This window comes from Triticum urartu, chromosome 6A (assembly GCF_056163025.1).
Source record: "Triticum urartu cultivar PI428250 chromosome 6A, HENAU_Tu73, whole genome shotgun sequence".
Taxonomy (NCBI): domain Eukaryota; kingdom Viridiplantae; phylum Streptophyta; class Magnoliopsida; order Poales; family Poaceae; genus Triticum; species Triticum urartu.
In genome coordinates this window covers 506,557,505-506,580,701 of record NC_141878.1, presented here as the reverse complement: position 1 = coordinate 506,580,701, position 23,197 = coordinate 506,557,505, and the positions used below count along the sequence as shown (strand labels likewise).

General features: G+C 41.5%; 1 protein-coding gene and 1 non-coding gene across 2 annotated transcripts; one reads left to right on the top strand and one right to left on the bottom strand.

Moving 5' to 3' along the window:
• The first annotated feature begins 3,139 nt into the window (after positions 1–3,139).
• On the top strand, positions 3,140–3,267 carry LOC125517797 (U11 spliceosomal RNA). Its single transcript, XR_007287805.1, has one exon. It is a non-coding gene; the product is annotated as a U11 spliceosomal RNA (small nuclear RNA).
• A 357-nt stretch (positions 3,268–3,624) lies between these two features.
• On the bottom strand, positions 3,625–6,835 carry LOC125514461 (uncharacterized). Its single transcript, XM_048679804.2, has 6 exons — positions 6,324–6,835; positions 6,148–6,248; positions 5,454–5,551; positions 4,600–4,808; positions 4,444–4,499; positions 3,625–3,974 (listed from the first exon to the last, which is right to left on the bottom strand). Exons 1-6 carry the CDS (start codon positions 6,712–6,714, stop codon positions 3,915–3,917), a joined length of 915 nt encoding a protein of 304 aa, XP_048535761.1. The 5' UTR covers positions 6,715–6,835; the 3' UTR covers positions 3,625–3,914.
• Between the last annotated feature and the right edge of the window lie 16,362 nt (positions 6,836–23,197).

The window sequence follows — 23,197 nt, the reverse complement described above, 5'->3', positions numbered from 1 at the left end:
AGCATGTGAACATGGCAAAAACATAATCAGTTTTCAGACTTAGTGAAAACTGGCACATGCTGAAACATATCTCAAGTAGGCATGTTTACGAGCTCGATGCACTCACTACGGAGCAAGTAATGAAAAGTTAAGCATACATCCATCAAGAATACACAAAATGCAAGCTAGACATGGTAAGAACAATAGCATAGCATGCATGGATCAACTACAACATCATCGGCAAAATTGCTAACAAGTAGACAATCTGCCCGGAATCACGAAGTAGCAAAAGTAGAGCTCGATTGACTCAATCTAGGGTGCTCCATAATTGCAAACAAAGACATGGATGGATAGAGCACTATAAGATTAATAAAAAATCCTTACTGATCATCCTCAAAAGAAGCACGGATCACTAGGAAACAACATGAACATATGGCCATATGAGATAAACAGGTCAAGGAATACCAAGTGCCTCATTTTGCAAGCTTGTGCTAGTCACCACACACATCACAAAAAAACATGGGTTGCACCTCTGGAAAGATGGCAAAACCCTTAACAAAACATATGTAGAGCTCATGGGCATATCATGCACACAATAATCATGGCAAAAATGACAAATGCCTAAATGGAGCAGCAGATCTGACAATTATCTCAAGTAGCACTCTTCTAACAGCATTTCGGGCATCAAGATGAACTCAAATAAAAATGATGCAATGGAATGAAATGATGTACTCTCTGAGACAAACATTTTGATATGCTATATGCCAAAAACGAAGCTACGGATGAGGAGTTATAGCACGATGAACAGGAGCATATGAACTAGGGTTTCGGGCAAAAAGTCAACCCAGACGAGATCCAGATCTAGATCTAGCGCGTTTCCCGAGGTTGGTCGGAGTGAGCTCGCCGGAGTTTGAAGTCGGCCGCCGGAGTTTGTTGGGGAGGCGGCGTGGGGCTTGCGTAATTGTTGACTTTTTTTTGATATCTTGAGAAATTGTTGACTTGGTTAAAATTGGGTGACCTAATTTCAATAGGACACCTCAATTGATTGGGAGGCTTTTTACCTCTAGGGAGTTCAGTGATATATAGTAGTAGATTTCTATGAGAGCAGTATGGATGGTCGCCGCGCGACCACGACCGCGACCAGCGTATAGCTGCGCTGGTTTTCACATGCACAACGGTGAGTCGCTCCGAAGAGAGAAAGGCAGATGACACTACAGATCATAGTGACCGGCTGGAGATGGCGCTGCCAGTTGGGGATCCGACCCATTTGCCTTCCGGTAGTGCGCAAGGAAGGAGTCATCACCCTTCGTGCATGAACGAGAACGAGGGATATGTGCATACATTCATTCTCCCATGAATTTAGGCCTCCTTTGGTTTGTTGGATTTTTATAGGAATTCTATAGGATAGGATTTGCAAAGAAAAAATTCTTTTGAAGCCCTTTGGTTTGTAGGAATGGATTCCTATTCCTATGTAGGATAGGAATCAATCCTTCACATTTTGAAGGAAAAAAACATTAGCCTAAACTCAATGGAAAAAAATCCTATATGCACCAAATGACATCTCTTTCTCTATAGGAATTGACATGCATGTCATCTCACTTTCTATGATTTTCCTATTCCTATAAAATTCCTATCCTATGAACCAAAAAAGGCCTAGGATTTTAGGCTAATGTTGCAGGGTTGACCTTACCATTCCATCATAAGTACTCCCTCCATTCCACAATGTAGTGCTTCCTTTATCCCCGTGCTTTAACTTTGACCGTAAATTTAACTATCAAGACCGATTGCGGCAGGAGCAAACATTATATCAGTGAATTCGTATTCGAAAAAAGTTTTCAATTATATAATCTTTTCTCCCGCCGCAGTTGGTCTCGTTGGTTAAATTTATGGTCAAAGTGGGACCTCGGGAAGCGCGGACGCACTATAAGGGTGCTTGGATACGTTTTAGTCTCATGACTAAAAGTAGCGGGACTAAAACTTGCTAGCCTCATCCATGCTTGGATCCAAATACTAAAGAGACTAAAATCAAGTTATTGGGCATTTATTATCCTCCAAACCCTCCAATTCAGAACTCGCATGTGTTAAAGGAGAGAAATTAAATGAAGAGAGAGAAGGCTAATACATATTTTAGTAGGTTTTCTATGACTAAAATATTTTAGCCTCAAGACTAGTCCTAACCTCTCTTTAATCAGGGGTGCTTGAAACTTTAGCCTCTAAAAAAGACTATTTTTAGTCAGACTAAAAATAGTCCTTTGGATTCAAGCACCCTCTATATTTTGAAATGGAGGGAGTAGTGCATAATTGCAAATCGCAAAAGGTCAAGGGACGGCATGTGAACGCGTGCACCGCACCGGCCGCTCGGTACTGTTCGGTTGCGGTTGCGGTTGGGTGCTACCTCCCTCATCCTCATGTGCAGCGCCTGCATGGAGCGGGGCTGGAAGAACACGGCACGGGGTGCGTGGCAATGGAGATGCCGTCAGCGTGTCTGTATACATCGAAAGTCCAGATGAAGATGCCAAGGCAGCAGCAGGAAGCAAACGAGGTAACGGCCATGAGAGACTGACTTCAGGGGGCCCCTTTTTTCCTCTAATCATCTTCTCGTACCAGTAGAACACTCACGAGCTGTCCACACTTGCTGAGTCTTTTGTCCAAGGGTGCGCAGAGCCCTGGGACCATTCAGGATTCAGCCGTTCCAAAATCTCAACGTGCACGTGAACGAGAGGTACAGACGAACAGTGTAGTACGAGACAGAGTAGTTTCACGCCCTACTCTGCAGAAGCTGTGCCTGTCTGTACCGCTTCTCTTCATTTTTAAAAGAGAGAAACAGTGCGTGGTGTACACTGTACTCTGCGACGCGCTCGCTGAAAATTTTCACCCATGCGCGGCGTGATTTTCGCGACAGGAAGCATATCGTGGGCCGTCCTTCCATTTTTTTCGAGAAGAAATATCGTGCGGCCGGCCTAAGGAACAAGCTTTGGGCTATGGGCTGCTGGCCAGCCTTTGGAAAGAGGTCGGCCCATACTCGCCCGACCGCGCTGGGATGCTCGCGCCGCGCGGCGGAGGCGCCGCGCGCTGCTGAATAATCCCACATCGGGGAGGGAGCGAGTGGCGCGGGCAGGGGAGGGGTACAAGTAGGAGGGGAATGGGACGGCTGCAACTCAAAAAGGGTCGGTTGGCTATGTATGCCACGTCCATCCTTAGCTGATGGGTGCTGTATGGCTATCAAGACATATGGCCGACATAATTTGTGGGACTCAATAGGGTTGGCTCGTCATGGCCGACCCTTCATACCTAATCTCAAATAGTTCAAACCTAATTGTAGTCGTCGGGGCAACGTGGTTGCCCACCCAGAAAAATCAATAGTCTCTTCACGATTGTAAATCAAACTCCCTCACAGGGCTGAATTTTATGTAATGTCGAAACTCAAATTTGGCGCAAACATCACGCACTCAAGTATCTTTCTCCACAAAATAATTCGTTTTCTAGTCCGTCAGTTTTTGCCAACGCATTTTGATGAAGATTTTCTTTGGGAAACTAGGGAATGCGCTTCATACTTGAGAGTTTTTGATGGAAGTTTTACAGACCCTTTCGATTCGAACAAAACACACTATGGTCACTTAGACGACGAGGATCGCCCTCCGTGCAGAATAAAAATGGAATCTTATTTCACATGAGAAGTCAATCCGGGCTTAATTTTAGTTCACCGCACTCTGAGGAATATAACAGTGTAGGAAGAATAGAGAACACCCTAGTAGAAACAAAAAGGAACGCCAGAGCAGGGGTACCAGTTTTCTAGACTTCAATCGCAACAAGAATAGCATTTGCTTCAACGGGACACGGCAAAGATGCAAACATTCCAATGTACAGCCGCAGCTGGGACTCGGTAGCTGCGCGCTAGCGCCATCTGTGTAGACTTGGGAAGGCGTCACGTATGATCAGAGCAACTCCTTCGCATTTTCTGCCTTCTTATCCTCGTCACCGTCACTCTCTAAGCCCTGCAGAAGCACGGAGCTGATGTTAGCATCAACCATACAGATGTAACGGCAATATCTTATATGCCTCAAGCATGTCAAACACACACGCAAGTGATACACAACATCTCAAGAGACACCTAAGTAGCCTAGTGGTAGAGCACTAAGCTTCCAGCTGTTAAAGCAGTAGATTCATGCCCCCACTAAGGGTCGAGCACTAATCTGGAAGTCAAAGATATGTGGTGTCACCTGCAAATGCTTTTCTTGTACAGTACATCACAGCAGAACAAGAAACGTGTAAAGGCTATAGAATGATCACCACGCCTCACATTGGTAGTAGCACTAGAACAAGGAATTCCAAATGTACAATGTCTTGTCCAATACGGTTACCGCACATCAAAACTGCATTCCATGGGTATGAAACACTAGACCAATACCATCTTATAAACTGGCTAGTGACGGTATCTATTTTACAGGAAGCAGGTGTACTTACTGAGGCACCATCTATCTTATCAAAGTCATCGTCTAGCTCATCATCATCGCCAGCATCTGCAAGTGACGACACAAAAAATAAATCACATACAAGAAATGCAGCAACATGTAGCAATTAATTGGATAGGATCAGGGTGCAGGTAAATGAATAGCGTACCAGGACCCTCATCATCACTGCCTAGATCTCCAAGAAGAAATACATCCAGATCCTGCTCTCGATTTGATGAGGTAGATGTCTTGCTTGGCACCTTCGTGTCTTTCTCTTCTGAAGTTGTAGCTTGTGAGGTCTGTGATATTTCCTTCTGGGCAACCATTTTTTCCTCCTCGGCTTTCACTTTCAGCTCCTCAAAATATTTGGTTTCGTAACTATGTGGGTTACATTTCAAGTCAATAAGCTATAGAGGATCAACACTAGTGCCTAGTGTGCAAGAAAATTATGTTCAAACTAACACATGTAGCATTATAGCACTTGGAAAGCAAACCATTTTTAGCTCAACTAGAAAAACATCGACCCTGGTTTCATGAGGCAAGTCAAGTTTGTTATAAGCCCAAAATAGTGGCAAAAAAACAAAAAATCACTGCTTGTAACATAATTCATTTATCATATACAAGTGTTCCATTGGGTAACTGAATCGTGGAATTTCACAGACTAAATAATCAGAATATATATTTTTTAGTTCCTTCAACAAGTGCAAGACCAAGGATAAATCACAAACCATCCAGATTCTAGAAATAAAAAGATTGTTCAAATTCCAATATGCAAGATCCTACAGGTTGAATTGGACACAACAAAATTTGAACAAATAATTCTGGCAGAATATCTATTGTGTGTATTCTGAAGAAATAATCAGTCCAAACTACCTATAGGTGGCAAATGTGGCAATGTAGAATCCATTCTGTTAAGACAAACGTATGATGCAGAAGTTTGGCCCGTGTTGACCAATGACCACAATGTGTATTAGGATTTACATAGCATGAGCCAACATGAAGCAAGAAGAGTAGAAGACTTACGGGGTTACATAGTTGTTTACTAGCAAGAAATAAACTCGCCAGAATTTACGCTCTTTCATGTATCTTGGGCACAGCTCATATCTGAACTTTGAAATTTCCTGAACATAAGATAGCGCTGGTGAATAAAATTTCGCCAAAATACAAAATTAGAGACTCAACACAAAAAACTAGTATGCAGGTTAACAGGATAATAAATTAATAGCCCAACAGAGCCTCAGCGATCTGGACCAGCAGTAAACTTGTAGCAACAAATGACAGAACAGAGATCTTATTGAACTATAATCCTAAAGAAGACAAGGTCATGGCAAACCATTTTATCTAGTACATTCTGATTCATGCAAAGTAGGAAACACAAATACCATTGAAATTCCCCGAGTGTTGATAAGTCGGTAATGTACTAGTTATTCAGTTAGCTCTAAGCCTCTAACCGTCACACCAATCAAAAATCAATCTATTGTCCAGAATAACAATCACTCTAATACTCTAAATTATTTGAAACTAAAAACATAGTTTTCACCCTTTTCTGATCTCAATATACACATCTAATCAGATTTGGAAGCAAACACAGAAGTATGTGTGTCTGTTCATACGTGCATTCACCGACAGGCCATACATCGAGCCACATAAACCCAATCTCCCATGGACATACATGCATTAAACCCCCATTGACTGAAATGGTTAATCGAGACAAAACCTTGACGGCCGAGAGGACGAGAGTGGCGTGCCTAGCCTGCCATTCGTTCAGATCCTGACGCACATTCGACACCGTGGGCACATCAGACATCTCCGGCTCATCTGTGCAACACAAATCTTATCATCAGTCAATCCAGTGCCTCGAATCCCCTAAACCCAACCATGAGTGAACCGCACCTTGCAAGGGGAAGTCGCGGAACGTGCTTATGGTCATGCCGTTGACGAACGCGCGGAGGTCTTCGGTGATGCCGTAGCGCTCGAGCTCGGCGGCGTCGGGCTCCGACTCGGCCGCGGAGGGGAGGGGCGAGATCGCGGGGATGGGCGGGATGGAGGGGACGGGGATGTCCGAGGCGAGGTGCATGATCTGGCCGGCGAGGAGGTCGGCCTGCTTGGTCGCCTCCGCGGCCATCTCGCGGGACTTGATGGCGGTCTCCGAGAAGATCTCCTTGGACTTCTTGGCCGTCTCCGACACCAGCACCGACGACCGCTTGGCCGCCTCCAGCGACAGCTCCTGCGACCGCTTCGCCGCCTCGCCGGCGAAGGACCGCGCCCTCTCCCAGAGATCCATCGCGCTTGGGAAATTCTACAAGGTTCGGTGTCGACTCACCGCCGTCGACTTCGCTGACGTCGGTGTGGGTCTTGGTTTTTCTTTTTCTTTTGATTGACAACTCGGTGTTGCTTGAGAAGTGGGAAGATATTGGATATTTTGCGAATCCTCCCTCTTATAGCTGTGATAATTAGGGGCAATCCTTTCTGGTTTTTCTTTCTTTCTAAATGGCAATCCTTTCTAGTCGAAGTACTACTAGACTGCTACCCACGTTCAGTGCTAACAGTAACTCCAACGCGCTGACCTAAATGGACGTGTACTTCGTCTGTTTTTTATCCATTTAGGTCGGTTGCCCGCTCGTTGTCCGCCTATGTTGGAGCGGTGCACTTAATTCTTGTTCACGCTTGGAACAATTTAAAGTTAGAAAGGGCCCACGGCCAGAGATCGCCAGAGATCATGTGGCCATCGCTCAGAGTTCTCGTCGGCGGCCATGCCAATGGCCGACATACATGCTAGCCTAAAAAAACATCACAAAGTTCATACTGGCGCACTTACCAACGGTTGGCACACATGCAGCACACAAAAATGGGTTGGAGTTCAACCACCCCTTTCTCGGTCATGGTCATGCCGTCACACTTGCCGGTATAAAAAATCTTTGTCATAGATCAGTCATCAAGCTTGAGCATGTCGGCTTGCATCTTCTCGAACCAAGGCCCCTTCCTCAGGGACACCGGCTCAAGTCCACCTTCATGATCTCCACCCCTTCACCATGCAAGCGAGCTTCACTTCTTTTGCTTTGGTCTTGGCTTTGGTAGCCTCGATCTTGAGCATCTTCGCTTGCATCCCAGCCTCCATATCAAGCTTCTTCGCTTGCATCTTCGCCTCCATCTCGAGCTTCTTCCTTTTTATCTCCATCTAAGCCTTCATTTGCTCTTCTTTGTCTTGCCAACGCGCTCCTTCCTTATCCTTTTGGGTCATCATGCCTTCCAAAGTTGCTTGCAAGGCAAATGATGCTGCATCACGCTTGTCCTCTCTCTGGGAGTTGGTCTTTCCCCGCGGCCACAGCTTCTCTCCCTCACCATGCTCCTCGGCGGCTTTCTCCCCTCCATTCTTCATGAGGGCCGCATATTGCTCCTTGAATTTCTCATCACCTTTTATGACCATCCAACAATGGGTGAGAGTGAACGGGTTGTTCCCATGTTGGGACTTGAAAGCTTCAAAAGCTTGAAATGTCTACAAATGAAGATATGAATGCATATGGGCATTGGACATACAAGCATGAAACAAAGGTGGAGAAATGTATACCATGTCTTTGATGCTGAGGACACTCAACGGACGACCCTCGATGCTCCCAAGGGTGGCACAAAACTTGTTGCACTCTTGTTGTATGACCATCCAACACTTCGAGAGGGATACCCACCCACGCTTCCTCTCCATCTTGTACATCGCGAACTTCTTGTGTTCATGAAATTGGCGATGAACTCTTAGCCAAAAGGTTGATACCTTTTGCTCGGCACCAATCTTGAGGTATTGTCCAATGTCCCTCCAACATTCACGAAGGAGTTTGTCCTCATCCTTTGTGTATGCCTTCGTCCGAATGCTTTGGCGCTTCTTTTTGGATTGGCTTTGGAGGTGAGCTCGTCGTCAAACAAAGGCTCCCCCTCAATGTCCACTTCATCTTCTTCTTCTAGGCCATAGTCATCCGGGAACTCATGGGCTAGCGGGAAAGCGCTACCCATGTGAAAGCGCATGTTTACTCCCAAAGGGGGGTGAATGGGAGATTTTTAGAAATTCGTCAAACTCGAATGAATTTGACGAAGATAAGAGTGAACAAATATAAACGCAAGGCAACTAATTCATCACAGTAATGGAAAGCATGCATACAAGATAAATATGGATGAAGAACATGCGATCATACAAGCGTACAAGCGTGAGGAAGATGAACTGAAGAAATGAAAAACAATATGATGAAAGTCTTCAGTTTAAATTCTTCAGAAGGTAGATCATAAATTCTTCAGCAGCGGAATGACGTAGAGGTAAGGTGGGGAATTTGAAACCAGGTAGGCTCGGTGAAGGCACATCAATTTGGTAGACCAATTCTAGTTATGTATCAACTGTATGTCTGGTTGAGGCGGCTGAGATGAACTCAGAGGACACTTAGTCCTTATCATATTCCTCTTGAGCCAATGTCACTTAGACCTCGCCCAATCACTCGTGGCAAGTCTTAGACTTCCAAAACCTTCATAGACTTGTTCACCAACACACCACAATGACTCTTGGGTGCTTAGAACATGACGCCTAACTGTCTGGAAGAATGACAGTCTTCAACGGTAACATGTGTTGGATCACACAGACCAATCTCTTCAGTGATACTCAATCACTTTGGCTATGGTTGGGTTTTTCCTCACTTGTGATTCTCTCAAAGTCGTCAGAGGATGGGGTTGCTCTCAAATGACAAGCGTCAAGTGTTGGAAATATGCCCTAGAGGCAATAATATTTGTATTGTTATATTTCCATATTCATAATTATAGAGTTTATATTTTATGTTATAACTACTATGATCCTGGAATATGTGATTCAGTGAAAAACTCATATGCATGTGTGGAATAATAAATGGTTAAATAAAAGGTCCCTAGTCTTGCCTCTAGGACTAGCTCAAGTGTTGTTGGTGATCACGTTTTCTGGATCTTAGGATATCATTTAAAGTGTTAAACGATAGTCCTAAAACAACTTTGAGATTATGACGTTGGAAGAACAATCGTATTGAATCAACCCAAACTTGTTTGTTGTGAAATGAATTAATATCATCTGTATTCAATTGTAATAACATGAAGTGTTAACATGTGATTTTGCTCCTTAGACCATGAGAGTATCGTAGTCACTTCTTACCGTGCGATGGGCTTTGGGGTTGCTCAAACGTCACCTATAACACAGTGATCATAACGATAACTTACAGGTTCGTCGGAAAGTTTGACAAGTGACCGGATAGCTCGAGAGTGGGATTTGCTCCTCCTATGATGGAGAGATATTCTTAGGTCCCTCTCAGTGTGACGCATCAATCGTAGTCTGGCCATACACACATGACTTTGTGATGTCTACTACACAGCCTATTCTTGTAGACTCGTGTTGGGGCTCCAAGCCCAGAGTTTTGTAGGACAATAGTGATACGTCCATTTTGCATCATGCTTTTATATCAATATTTATTTGCATTATGGGCTATTATTACACATTATGTCACAATACTTATGCCTATTCTCTCTTATTTTACAAGGTTTACATAAAGAGGGAGAATGCCAGCAGCTGGGATTTTGGGCTGGAAAAGGAGCAAATATTAGAGACCTATTTTGCACAGCTCCAAAAGTCCTAAAACTTCACGGATGATGTTTTCCAAATATAAAAAAATACTGAGCGCAAGAACCTCACCAGGGGGGCCACACCCTTCCCACTAGGGTGGGGGTGCGCCCTACCCCCCTGGGCGCGCTCTCCTACCTCGTGGGCCCCTTGGTGGCCCTCCGGTGGCCATCTTCTGCTATATGGAGTCTTTCGATGGGAAAAAATCCATAAGCCATCTTCTCGGACGAAACTCCGCCGCCACGAGGCGGAACCTTGGCGGAACCAACCTAGGGCTCTGGCGGAGCTGTTCTGCCAGGGAAACTTCCCTCCGGGAGGGGGAAATCATCGCCATCGTCATCACCAACGCTCCTCTCATCGGGAGAGGGCAATCTCCATCAACATCTTCACCAGCACCATCTCCTCTCAAAACCCTAGTTCATCTCTTGTATCCAATTCTTGTCTCCAAGTCCGGGATTGGTACCTGTGGGTTGCTAGTAGTGTTAATTACTCCTTGTAGTTGATGCTAGTTGGTTTAATTGGTGGAAGATTATATGTTCAGATCCTATATGCACATTAATACTCCTCTGATTATGAACATGAATATGCTTTGTGAGTAGTTACGTTTGTTCCTGAGGACATGAGAGAAGTCCTGCTATTAGTAGTCATGTGAATTTGGTATTCGTTCGATATTTTGATGAGATGTATGTTGTCTCTCCTCTAGTGGTGTTATGTGAACGTCGACTACATGACACTTCACCATTATTTGGGCCTAGAGGAAGGCATTGGAAAGTAATAAGTAGATGATGGGTTGCTAGAGTGACAGAAGCTTAAACCCTAGTTTATGCGTTGCTTTGTAAGGGGCTGATTTGGATCCATATGTTTCATGCTATGGTTAGGTTTACCTTAATACTTTTGTTGTATTTGCGGATGCTTGCAATAGAGGTTAATCATAAGTGGGATGCTTGTCCAAGTAAGGGCAGCACCCAAGCACCGGTCCACCCACATACCAAATTATCAAAGTACCGAACGCGAATCATATGAACGTGATGAAAACTAGCTTGAAGATATTCCCATGTGTCCTCGGGAGCGCTTTACATCATATAAGAGTTTTTCCAGGCTTGTCCTTTGCTACAAAAGGATTGGGCCACCTTGATGCACTTTATTTACTTTTGTTACTTGTTGCTCGCTACTAATTATCCTATTACAAAACTATCTGTTACCACTTATTTTAGTACTTGCAGAGAATACCTTGCTGGAAACTGCTTATCATTTCCTTCTGCTCCTCGTTGGGTTCGACACTCTTACTTATCGAAAGGACTACGATAGATCCCCTATACTTGTGGGTCATCAAGACTCTTTTCTGGCGCCGTTGTTGGGGAGTGAAGCGCCTTTGGTAGGTGGAATTTGGTAAGGAAAAATTTATATAGTGTGCTGAAATTTACTGTCACTTGTTACCATGGAAGGTAATCCTCTGAGGGGCTTGTCCCGGGGTATCTTCACCCCGACCAGTAGAGCAAAGAGTTGCTCCTCAACCTACTGAAAATGAAAATGAAAATGCTTGCTTTGAAGTTCCTTTGGGTATGATAGAAAAACTGCTAGCTAATCCTTTTCTAGGAGACGGAACAAAACATCCTGATGTACATCTGATATATGTGGATCAAGTTTGTGGATTATTTAACCTTGCAGGTGTACCCGGAGATGTTGTTAAGAAGAAGGTCTTTCCCTTATCTTTGAGGTGAGACGCATCGACATGGTATAGGCTATGTGATGATATGAGGTCTTAGAATTACAAACGATTGAAATTGGAATTTCATCAGAAGTTTTATCCTATACATCTTGTTCATCGTGATCGCAATTATATATATAATTTTTGGCCTCGCAAAGGAGAAAGCATCGCTCAAGCTTGGGGGAGGCTTAAATCAATGTTATATTCATGCCCCAATCATGAGCTCTCAAGAGAAATGATTATTCAAAAAATTTATGCTCGGCTTTCTGGTAACAATCGCACCATGCTTGATACTTCTTGTGTTGGCTCTTTTATGATGAAGACTATTGAATTCAAATGGGATTTATTGGAAAGAATTAAACGCAACTCTGAAGATTGGGACCACGACAATGGTAAGGAGTCAGGTAGACACCTAGTTTTGATTGTGTTAAATCTTTTTATGGATACCGATGTTTTTCATAAATTTAGCACTAAATATGGACTTGACTCTGAGATAGTAGCTTCTTTCTGTGAATCTTTTGCTACCTATGTTGATCTCCCCAAGGAGAAGTGGTTTAAATATCATCCTCCCATAGAAGTAAAAGTAGCTGCACCTATTAAGGTTGAAGAAAAGACTATCACTTATAATGATCCTATTGTTCCTACTTCGTATGTTGAGAAACCACCTTTCCCTATTAGGATCAAGGATCATGCTAAAGCTTCAACTGTGGTTTGTAAAAGCAATTAAAACATGTACACCTCCTGAGCAAGTTAAAGTTGAACCTAATATTGCTATTATTAAAGATCTCTTGTCTGATAATATTGATGGGCATGTTATTTATTTCTGTAATGAAACTGCTAGAATTGCTAAACCTCGTGATAAAGATAAACCTAGACCTGTAGTAGGCATGCCTGTTATTTCTATTAAAATAGGAGATCATTGTTATCATGACTTATGTGATATGGGTGCTAGTGCTAGTGCAATACCTTATTCCTTATACAAAGAAGTTATGCATGATATTGCACCTGATGAGATGGAAGATATTGATGTCACAATTAAACTTGCCAATAGAGATACTATTTCACCAATGGGAATTGTTATAGATGTTGAAGTCTTGTGTGGGAAAACTAAATATCCTGTTGATTTTCTTGTTCTTGGTTCCCCACAAGATAGCTTTTGTCCCATTATATTTGGTAGACCCTTCTTAAATACCGTTAATGCTACCATAGATTGCAAAAGAGATGTTGTTACTATTGGTTTAGATGATATGACTCATGAATTTAATTTTTCTAAATTTAGTAGACAACACCGTGAAGAAGAATTACCTAGTAAGGATGAAATTATGGGTCTTGCTTCTATTGTCGTACCTCCTAGTGAACCTTTAGAACAATATTTGCTAGACCATGAAAACGATATGTTTATGAACGAAAGAAAGGAATTAGATGAAGTATTCTTTAAATAGGAACCTATGCTGGAAAAAAAATTACCTGTTGAAATCCTAGGGGATCCTCCCCCACCCAAGGGTGATCCAGTGTTTGAGCTTAAATAGTTACCTGATACTCTTAAATATGCTTATCTTGATGAGAAAAAGATATATCCTGTTATTATTAGTGTTAACCTTCCAGAACATCAAGAAGAGAGATTATTGAAAACTCTGAAGAAGCACCATGTTGCTATTGGGTATACTCTTGATGATCTTAAGGGCATTAGTCCCACTCTATGTCAACATAAAATTAATTTGGAAGAAGATGCTAAACCAGTTCGTGATCATCAACGCCGGCCGAATCCTAAAATGAAAGAAGTGGTAAGAAAGGAGATACTAAAGCTCCTTGAGGCAGGTACAATTTATCCCGTTGCTGATAGTCAGTGGGTAAGCCCTGTCCATTGTGTCCCTAAGAAGGGAGGTATTACTGTTGTTCCTAATGATAAAGATGAATTGATTCCTCAAAGAATTATTACAGGTTATAGGATGGTAATTGATTTCCGCAAATTAAATAAGGCTACTAAAAAAGATCATTACCCCTTACCTTTTATTGATCAAATGCTAGAAAGATTGTCCAAACATACACATTTTTGCTTTCTAGATGGTTATTCTGGTTTCTCTCAAATACCTGTGTCAGCCAAAGATCAATCAAAGACTGCTTTTACATGCCCTTTTGGTACTTTTGCTTATAGACGTATGCCTTTTGGGTTATGTAATGCACCTGCTACCTTTCAAAGGTGCATGATGGCTATATTCTTTGACTTTTGTGAAAAAATTTGTGAGGTTTTCATGGACGGCTTTTCCGTCTATGGATCTTCTTTTGATGACTGCTTGAGCAACCTTGATCGAGTTTTGCAGAGATGTGAAGAAACTAATCTTGTCTTGAATTGGGAAAAGTGCCACTTTATGGTTAATGAAGGTATTGTCTTGAGGCATAAAGTTTCTGAAAGAGGTATTGAAGTTGATAAAGCCAAGGTTGATGCTATTGAAAAGATGCCATGTCCCAAGGACATCAAAGGTATAAGAAGTTTCCTTGGTCATGCCGGTTTTTATAGGAGGTTCATTAAGGACTTCTCAAAAATCTCTCGGCCTCTGATTAATTTATTACAAAAAGATATACCATTTGTCTTTGATGATGATTGTGTAGAAGCATTTGAAATACTTAAGAAAGCATTGATTTCTGCACCTATTGTTCAGCCACCTGATTGGAATTTACCCTTTGAAATTATGTGTGATGCTAGTGATTATGCTGTAGGTGCTGTTCTAGGACAAAGAGTTGATAAGAAACTAAATGTTATTCAATATTCTAGTAAAACTCTAGACAATGCTCAAAGAAATTATGCTATTACTGAAAAAGAATTCTTAGCAGTTGTATTTGCTTGTGATAAGTTTAGACCTTATATTGTTGATTCTAAAGTAACTATTCACACTGATCACACTGCTATTAAATATCTCATGGAAAAGAAAGATGTTAAACCTAGACTTATTAGATGGGTTCTCTTGCTACAAGAATTTGATTTGCATATTGTTGATAGAAAAGGAGCTGAGAACCCCGTTGCAGACAACTTTTCTAGGTTAGAAATTGTGCTTGATGACCCACTACCTATTGATGATAGCTTCCCTGATGAGCAATTAAATGTCATAAATGCCTCTCATACTGCTCCATGGTATGCTGATTATGCTAATTACATTGTTGCTAAGTTTATACCACCTAGTTTCACATACCAGCAAAAGAAAAAGTTCTTCTATGATTTGAGGCATTACTTTTGAGATGACCCACATATTTATAAAGGAGTAGATAGTGTTATTAGACGTTATGTACCTGAGAATGAACAAGAACAAATCCTACGCAAGTGTCACTCCGAAGCTTATGAAGGACACCATGCTGGAGATAGGACTGCACATAAGGTACCGCAATCTGGTTTTTATTGGCCTACTCTCTTCAAGGATGCCCGTAAGTTTGTCTTATCTTGTGATGAATGTCAAAGAATTGGTAATAATAGTAGACGTCAAGAAATGCCTGTGAATTATTCACTTGTTATTGAACCATTTGATGTTTGGGGCTTTGACTATATGGGACCTTTTCCTTCCTCTAATGGATATACACATATTTTAGTTGCTGTTGATTACGTTACTAAGTGGGTAGAAGCTATTCCAACTAGTAGTGCTGATCATAACACTTCTATTAAAATGCTTAAAGAAGTTATTTTTCCAAGATTTGGAGTCCCTAGATATTTAATGACTGATGGTAATTCACATTTTATTCATGGTGCTTTCCGTAAAATGCTTGCTGAATATGATGTTAATCATAGAATTGCATCTCCTTATCACCCTCAGTCTAGTGGTCAAGTAGAATTGAGTAATAGAGAGCTCAAATTAATTTTGCAAAAGACTGTTAATAGGTCTAGAAAGAATTGGTCCAAGAAACTTGATGATGCATTATGGGTCTATAGAACTGCATATAAAAATCCTATGGGTATGTCTCCGTATAAAATGGTCTATGGAAAAGCATGTCACTTACCTCTCGAACTAGAGCACAAGGCTTATTGGGCTATTAAAGAACTTAATTATGATTTTAAACTTGCCGGTGAAAAGAGGTTATTTGATATTAGCTCACTCGATGAATGGAGAACCCAAGCCTACGAAAATGCCAAGTTGTTTAAAGAAAAAGTTAAAAGATGGCATGACAAAAGAATACAAAAGTGTGAGTTTAATGTTGGTGATTATGTATTGCTATACAACTCTTGTTTAAGATTTTTCACATGAAAACTTCTCTCTAAATGGGAAGGTCCTTACGTTATCGAGGAGGTTTATCGTTCCGGTGCCATAAAAATCAACAACTTCGAAGGCACAAATCCGAAGGTGGTGAACGGTCAAAGAATTAAACATTATATCTCAGGTAATCCTATAAATGCTGAAACCAATGTTATTGAAACCGTAACCCCGGAGGAATACATAAGGGACACTTTCCAGAACGTTTCAGACTCCGAAAAGGAATAGGTATGTGGTACGGTAAGTAAACCGACTCCAAAACAATTTTTAAGGCAATATTTCTCCGTTTTGGAATATTTAAAAAATAGAAAAATAAGAAGCAGTCCGGAAAGGACACGAGGCCTCCACAAGGGTGGAGGGCGCGCCCTACCCTACTGGGGGCGCCCCCCTACCTCGTGGGCACCTCGTGTGCTCTCCGGACTCCTTTTTCTTACACGTTACGTATTTTGGTCAGTAAAAATTCATTATATAATCTCCCGGAGGTTTTGACCTCCGTATCATGCAAATATCTCTTGTCTTTGTTTCGAGCTGCTTTCTGTCAGGGTTGTCAAGGCGAGGCACTATGTCGTCTCCCTCCTCCTCCAACCATGAGGGCAACAATGCTTGGCTAATGAAGATAGAGCTGAAGAGAGAAGAACCCATGGAGATCAACAAGGATGAAGGGATCAAGAAGGCCATGGAGGACCAAGTTCCGGCAACAGAAAACACCCTTCAACTGGATCACAATCTTCTTACCCCAACAGAAATCGAAGCTTTCAAGATGATTGAGTTAGCTCGTATACAAAATAAGTATCTCACACGTGAAAATATTTTGTTGAAGGAGCATATCATCGCACTCAAGGGCATTATCCGCAAGTTAGAAGACCTCCTACGCTCAATGTGCGACTATCCATCATCGACATCCCCACCTTCTTCACCAACAAAGGAGACATAATCACATGGGTATGGGCACTCCACTTGGCAACTGCCAAGATTGGGGGAGTGCCCCGGTATCGTATCACCATCACATTTATCTTTACCTTTTTTCTTAGTTCGATCCTTTAGGTAATATCTTGATCTAGTAGAATAAAAGTTCTTAGTATGATCTAGTTGTGAGTTTTGCTTTATTATCCTTCTATGTAATCGAGTCCGTGAGCTATATAATAAAGATTAGTGTTGAGTCAAGGGCTTGATTATTTTACCATGATCCTAAAGGAATAAAAGAAAAGAGAAAGAAATAAAAAGAAACAAAGAGATCATATGAGTCTTATGGAGAGTAATGAGCTCACATAGAAAGAGTATGATGAATAAAAGTTATTGAGGGTTGATAAACACAGTTTTGGTCATCGTTGCAATTAATAGGAAGTAATAAAGAAAGAGAGGTCTTCACATATAAATATACTATCTTGGACATCTCTTATGATTGTGAGCACTCATTAAAATATGACATGCTAAAGAGTTGACATTGGACAAGGAAGACAACGTAATGGGTTATGTTTTCTTACATCTGAGATAAATTATATTGTCTTGGATCTTCCAACATGATGAGCTCGCCTTTCCCCCTCATGCTAGCCAAATTCATTGCACCAAGTAGAGATACTACTTGTGCTTCCAAATACCCTTAAACCAGTTTTGCCATAAGAGTCCATCATACCTACCTATGGATTGAGTAAGATCCATCAAGTAAGTTGTCATCGGTGCAAGCAATAAAAATTGCTCTCTAAATATGTGTGATTGATTGGTGTGGATGAAATAAGCTTTATACGATCGTGTGATATGGAAGTAATAAAAGCGACAGACTGCATAATAAAGGTCCATATCACAAGTGGCAATATAAAGTTACGTTCTTTCGCATTAAGATTTTGTGCATCCAACCCATAAAAGCGCATGACAACCACTGCTTCCCTCTGCGAAGGGCCTATCTTTTACTTTTATCTCCTACATTGCATAAGAGTCATGGTGATCTTCACCCTTCCTTTTTACATTTTATCCTTTGGCAAGCACAATATGTTGGAAAGATCTTGGTATATATGGCTAATTGGATGTGAGTTTTCATGAACTATTACTGTTGACATTACCCTTGAGGTAAAACGTTGTGAGGCAAAACTATAAGCCCTTATCTTTCTCTGTGTCCGATTAAAACTCCATACCCATAAGTATTGCGTGAGTGTCAGCAATTGTGAAAGATTATATGATAGTTGAGTATGTGGACTTGCTGAAAAGCTCTTATACATTGACTCTTTCCTATGTTATGATAAATTGCAATTGCTTCAATGACTGAGATTGTAGTTTGTTAGTTTTCAATGAAGTTTACGATTACTACTTGATATTGTGATTGAATTATTACTCTAGCATCAGATATTATATGACAAAGAATTATGTAAGTTGTTGTTCTAAGAATGATCATGATGCCCTCATGTCCGTATTTTATTTTTATCGACACCTCTATCTCTAAACCTGTGGACATATTTTTCGATTTCGGCTTTTCGCTTGAGGACAAGCGAGGTCTAAGCTTGGGGGAGTTGATACGTCCATTTTGCATCATGCTTTTATATCAATATTTATTGCACTATGGGCTATTATTACACATTATGTCACAATACTTATGCCTATTCTCTCTTATTTTACAAGGTTTACATAAAGAGGGAGACTGTCGGCAGTTGGGATTCTGGGCTGGAAAAGGAGCAAATATTAGAGACCTATTCTGCACAGCTCCAAAAATCCTGAAACTTCATGGATGATGTTTTCCAAATATATAAAAAATACTGAGCGCAAGAACCTCACCAGGGGGGCCACACCCTTCCCACGAGGGTGGGGGCGCGCCCTACCCCCCTGGGCGCGCCCCCTCCCTCGTGGGCCCCCTGGTGGCCCTCCGGTGGCCATCTTCTACAATATGGAGTCTTTCGATGGGAAAAAAATCATAAGCCATCTTCTCGGATGAAACTCCGCCGCCACGAGGCGGAACCAATCTAGGGCTCTGGCAGAGCTGTTCTGCCGGGGAAACTTCCCTTCGGGAAGGGGAAATCATCACCATCGTCATCACCAACGCTCCTCTCATCGGGAGAGGGCAATCTCCATCAACATCTTCACCAGCACCATCTCCTCTCAAAACCCTAGTTCATCTCTTGTATCCAATTCTTGTCTCCAAGTCCGGGATTGGTACCTGTGGGTTGCTAGTAGTGTTAATTACTCCTTGTAGTTGATGCTAGTTGGTTTAATTGGTGGAAGATTATATGTTCAGATCCTATATGCACATTAATACTCCTCTGATTATGAACATGAATATGCTTTGTGAGTAGTTACGTTTGTTCCTGAGGACATGAGAGAAGTCCTGCTATTAGTAGTCATGTGAATTTGGTATTCGTTCGATATTTTGATGAGATGTATGTTGTCTCTCCTCTAGTGGTGTTATGTGAACGTCGACTACATGACACTTCACCATTATTTGGGCCTAGAGGAAGGCATTGGAAAGTAATAAGTAGATGATGGGTTGCTAGAGTGACAGAAGCTTAAACCCTAGTTTATGCGTTGCTTTGTAAGGGGCTGATTTGGATCCATATGTTTCATGCTATGGTTAGTTTTACCTTAATACTTTTGTTGTATTTGCGGATGCTTGCAATAGAGGTTAATCATAAGTGGGATGATTGTCCAAGTAAGGGCAGCACCCAAGCACCGGTCCACCCACATACCAAATTATCAAAGTACCGAACGCGAATCATATGAACGTGATGAAAACTAGCTTGAAGATATTCCCATGTGTCCTCGGGAGCGCTTTACATCATATAAGAGTTTGTCCAGGCTTGTCCTTTGATACAAAAGGATTGGGCCACCTTGATGCACTTTATTTACTTTTGTTACTTGTTGCTCGCTACCAATTATCCTATTACAAAACTATCTGTTACCACTTATTTCAGTACTTGCAAGGAATACCTTGCTGGAAACCGCTTATCATTTCCTTCTACTCCTCGTTGGGTTCGACACTCTTACTTATCGAAAGGACGATAGATCCCCTATACTTGTGGGTCATCAAGTAGCAATTTTCCCTCAAGCGGATGACCTAAGGTTTATCAACCCGTGGGAGGCATAGGATGAAGATAGTCTCTCTCAAACAACCCTGCAATCAACTACAAGAAATCTCTTGCGTCCCCAACACTCCCAATACAATGGCAAATTGTATAGGTGCACTAGTTCGGCGAAGAGATGGTGATACAGGTGTAGTATGGATAGTAGATATATGTTTTTGTAATTTGAAAATATAAAAACAACAAGGTAGTAAGTAGCAAAAGCGAGCACAAACAATATTGCAATGTTTAGAAACAAGGCCTAGGGTTCATACTTTCACTAGTGCAATCTCTCAGCGGTGCTAGCATTATTGAATCATATAACAATCCCTCAACGCATGACAAAGAATCACTCCAAAGTTCTTATCTAGCGGAGAACATAAAAATGTTGTAGGGTACGAAACCACCTCAATTTTACCTCTTCTGATCAATCTATTGAGCCATCCCTATAAGTGTCACGAATAGCCCTAGAGTTCGTACTAAAATAACACCATATGATACACATCAACCAACTCTAATGTCACCAAGATACTTCAATGTCACCACAAGTATCCCTGAGTTGATTATTTGATATGCATCAAACAACTTCAGATTCACAATATTCAATCCAACACAAAGAACTTCAAAGAGTGCCCTAAGGTTTCTACCAGAGAAAGAAGGACGAAAACATGTATCAACCCCTATGCATAGATTACCCCAATGTCACAATAATCCATAAGTTGAATACTGATACGTCTCCAACGTATCTATAATTTATGAAGTATTCATGTTGTTATATTATCATTCTTGGATGTTTTACAATCATTTTATAGCAACTTTATATCATTTCTTGGGACTAACCTATTGATGCACTGTCCATCGGACATAGAGAAAGATAGGGGCTTAATGTTTCGCCTCTTAACTTATTTATCATAAAGATAATTGTTAACAATAATAGTTCATGATCAAATATACTTGAATGGATATATGTGATTGGATCTTTCCCCACCACATGATGCTTGCTAATGTCGCTTGAAGCTACGTCGGTATTTCCCCAAAGAGGAAGGGTTGATGCAGCACAACAACGGTAGGTATTTTCCTCGGATATGAAACCAAGGTTATTGTACCAGTAGGAGAACCAAGAAACACAACGTAAACAACCCCTGCACACAGATAACAAATCCTCGCAACCCGACGTGTTAAAGGGGCTCTCAATCCCTTTCGGGGTACAACGCCTCAAGTGGCAAACAGACGTGAGATAAATTTGTAGTAAATTGATAGATCGAACGCTAAATAAAATAAATAAGGATAAATTGCAGCAAGGTATTTTGGGGTTTTTGGTTTAGTAGATCTGAAAATAAAAGCAAGAGAAAAGTATATCGCAAAGGCAAATAATGAGAAAGAAGACCCGAGGGCCGTAGGTTTCACTAGTGGCTTCTCTCGAGAAAAATAGCAAAGGTGGGTGAACAAATTACTGTTGGGCAATTGATAGAACTTAAAATAATTATGATGATATCCAGGCAATGATCATTATATAGGCATCACTTCCAAGATTAGTAGACCGACTCTTGCCTTCATCTACTACTATTACTCCACACATCGACCGCTATCCAGTATGCATCTAGTGTATTAAGTTCATGGAGAAACAGAGTAATGCAATAAGAACGATGAAATGATGTAGACATGATCTATTTATGTAGAGATAGACCCCATCGTTTTATCCTTAGTAGCAACGATACATACGTGTCGTTTCCCTTTCTGTCACTGGGATCAAGCACCGTAAGATTGAACCCACTACAAAGCACCTCTTCCCACTGCAAGATAAATAGATCAAGTTGGCCAAACAAAACCCAAATATCGGAGAAGAAATATGAGGCTATAAGCAATCATGCATATAAGAGATCAAAGAAACTCAAATAACTTTCGTGAATATAAAAAGATAGATCTGATCATAAACTCAAAGTTCATCGGATCCCAACAAACACACCGCAAAAGAGTTACATCATATGGATCTCCAAAAGACCATTGTATTGAGAATCAAGAGAGAGATGAAGCCATCTAGCTACTAACTACGGACCCGAAGGTCTACAAAGAACTAATCACGCATCATCGGAGAGGCTCCAATGGAGGTGGTGAACCCCATCCGAGATGGTGTCTAGATTGGATCTGGTGGTTCTGGACTCCGCGATGGCTGGATAAATATTTCGTCAACTCCCCTAGGGTTCTGGGATTTTGGGGGTATTTATAGAGCAAAGAGGCGGTCCGGAGGGCACCCGAGGTGGGCACAACCCACCAGGGCGCGCCTGGGCCTCCTGGCGCGCCCTGGTGGGTTGTGCGCCCCTCGGGGCACCCCCCAGGCGCAACCAGGGCCCATTGTGTTCCTTCTGGCCCATAAAAATTCTCCGTAAAGTTTCGTGGCATTTGGACTCCGTCTGATATTGATTTTCTAGAATGTAAAAAACACAGAAAAAACAGGAACGGTCACTTGGCACTATGTCAATAGGTTAGTACCAAAAAATGATATAGAGTTCTCAATCCCCCTCAACCATTCAAACACAAACCATGGCTAGCCAAATCCTCGGGTGTCCTCCATACAATCAACTTTCTGGGGGAGCTTGTTTCATTTTATTTTTTTATTTTGATTACTACACTGGGCATCATGATTACCAGCCTCTCTCGTGCAATGACAGGCGAATAAACACTCATCGTGAGAATAACCCGCTTAGCATGGAAGATACTGACCACCCCATGTCACTCCATGAGCGGTACAGACACACAAAATAGATGTTTATTTGAAGACTTAGAGATGGCACATGCAAAATTACTTGGAACAGCAGGGTAATACCGTATATAGGTATATATGGTGGACACTCATGGAAAAAACTTGGCTCAAGGATTTTGAATGCACAAGCAGTATTCTCTCTTAGTACAGAAGCTTTGGCTACCAAAAGATTCTAAACAAGCACCACATGTTGGAGAATCCATAACTATATAACTTCGACGCAAGTATACCCAACCATAACTCATTATGTTGTATTCCTTGTCCAGCTTCAACTAATTTGCTCAAGTTTGAAAATAATTAATGTGTATTCACAATCATAAAAGATGTCCAAGATAATATATTTGTATGTGAAAATTCTCTAATCATTCATGAATTGCTTGTATGACCAATATTGTGATTGTCAAACTTC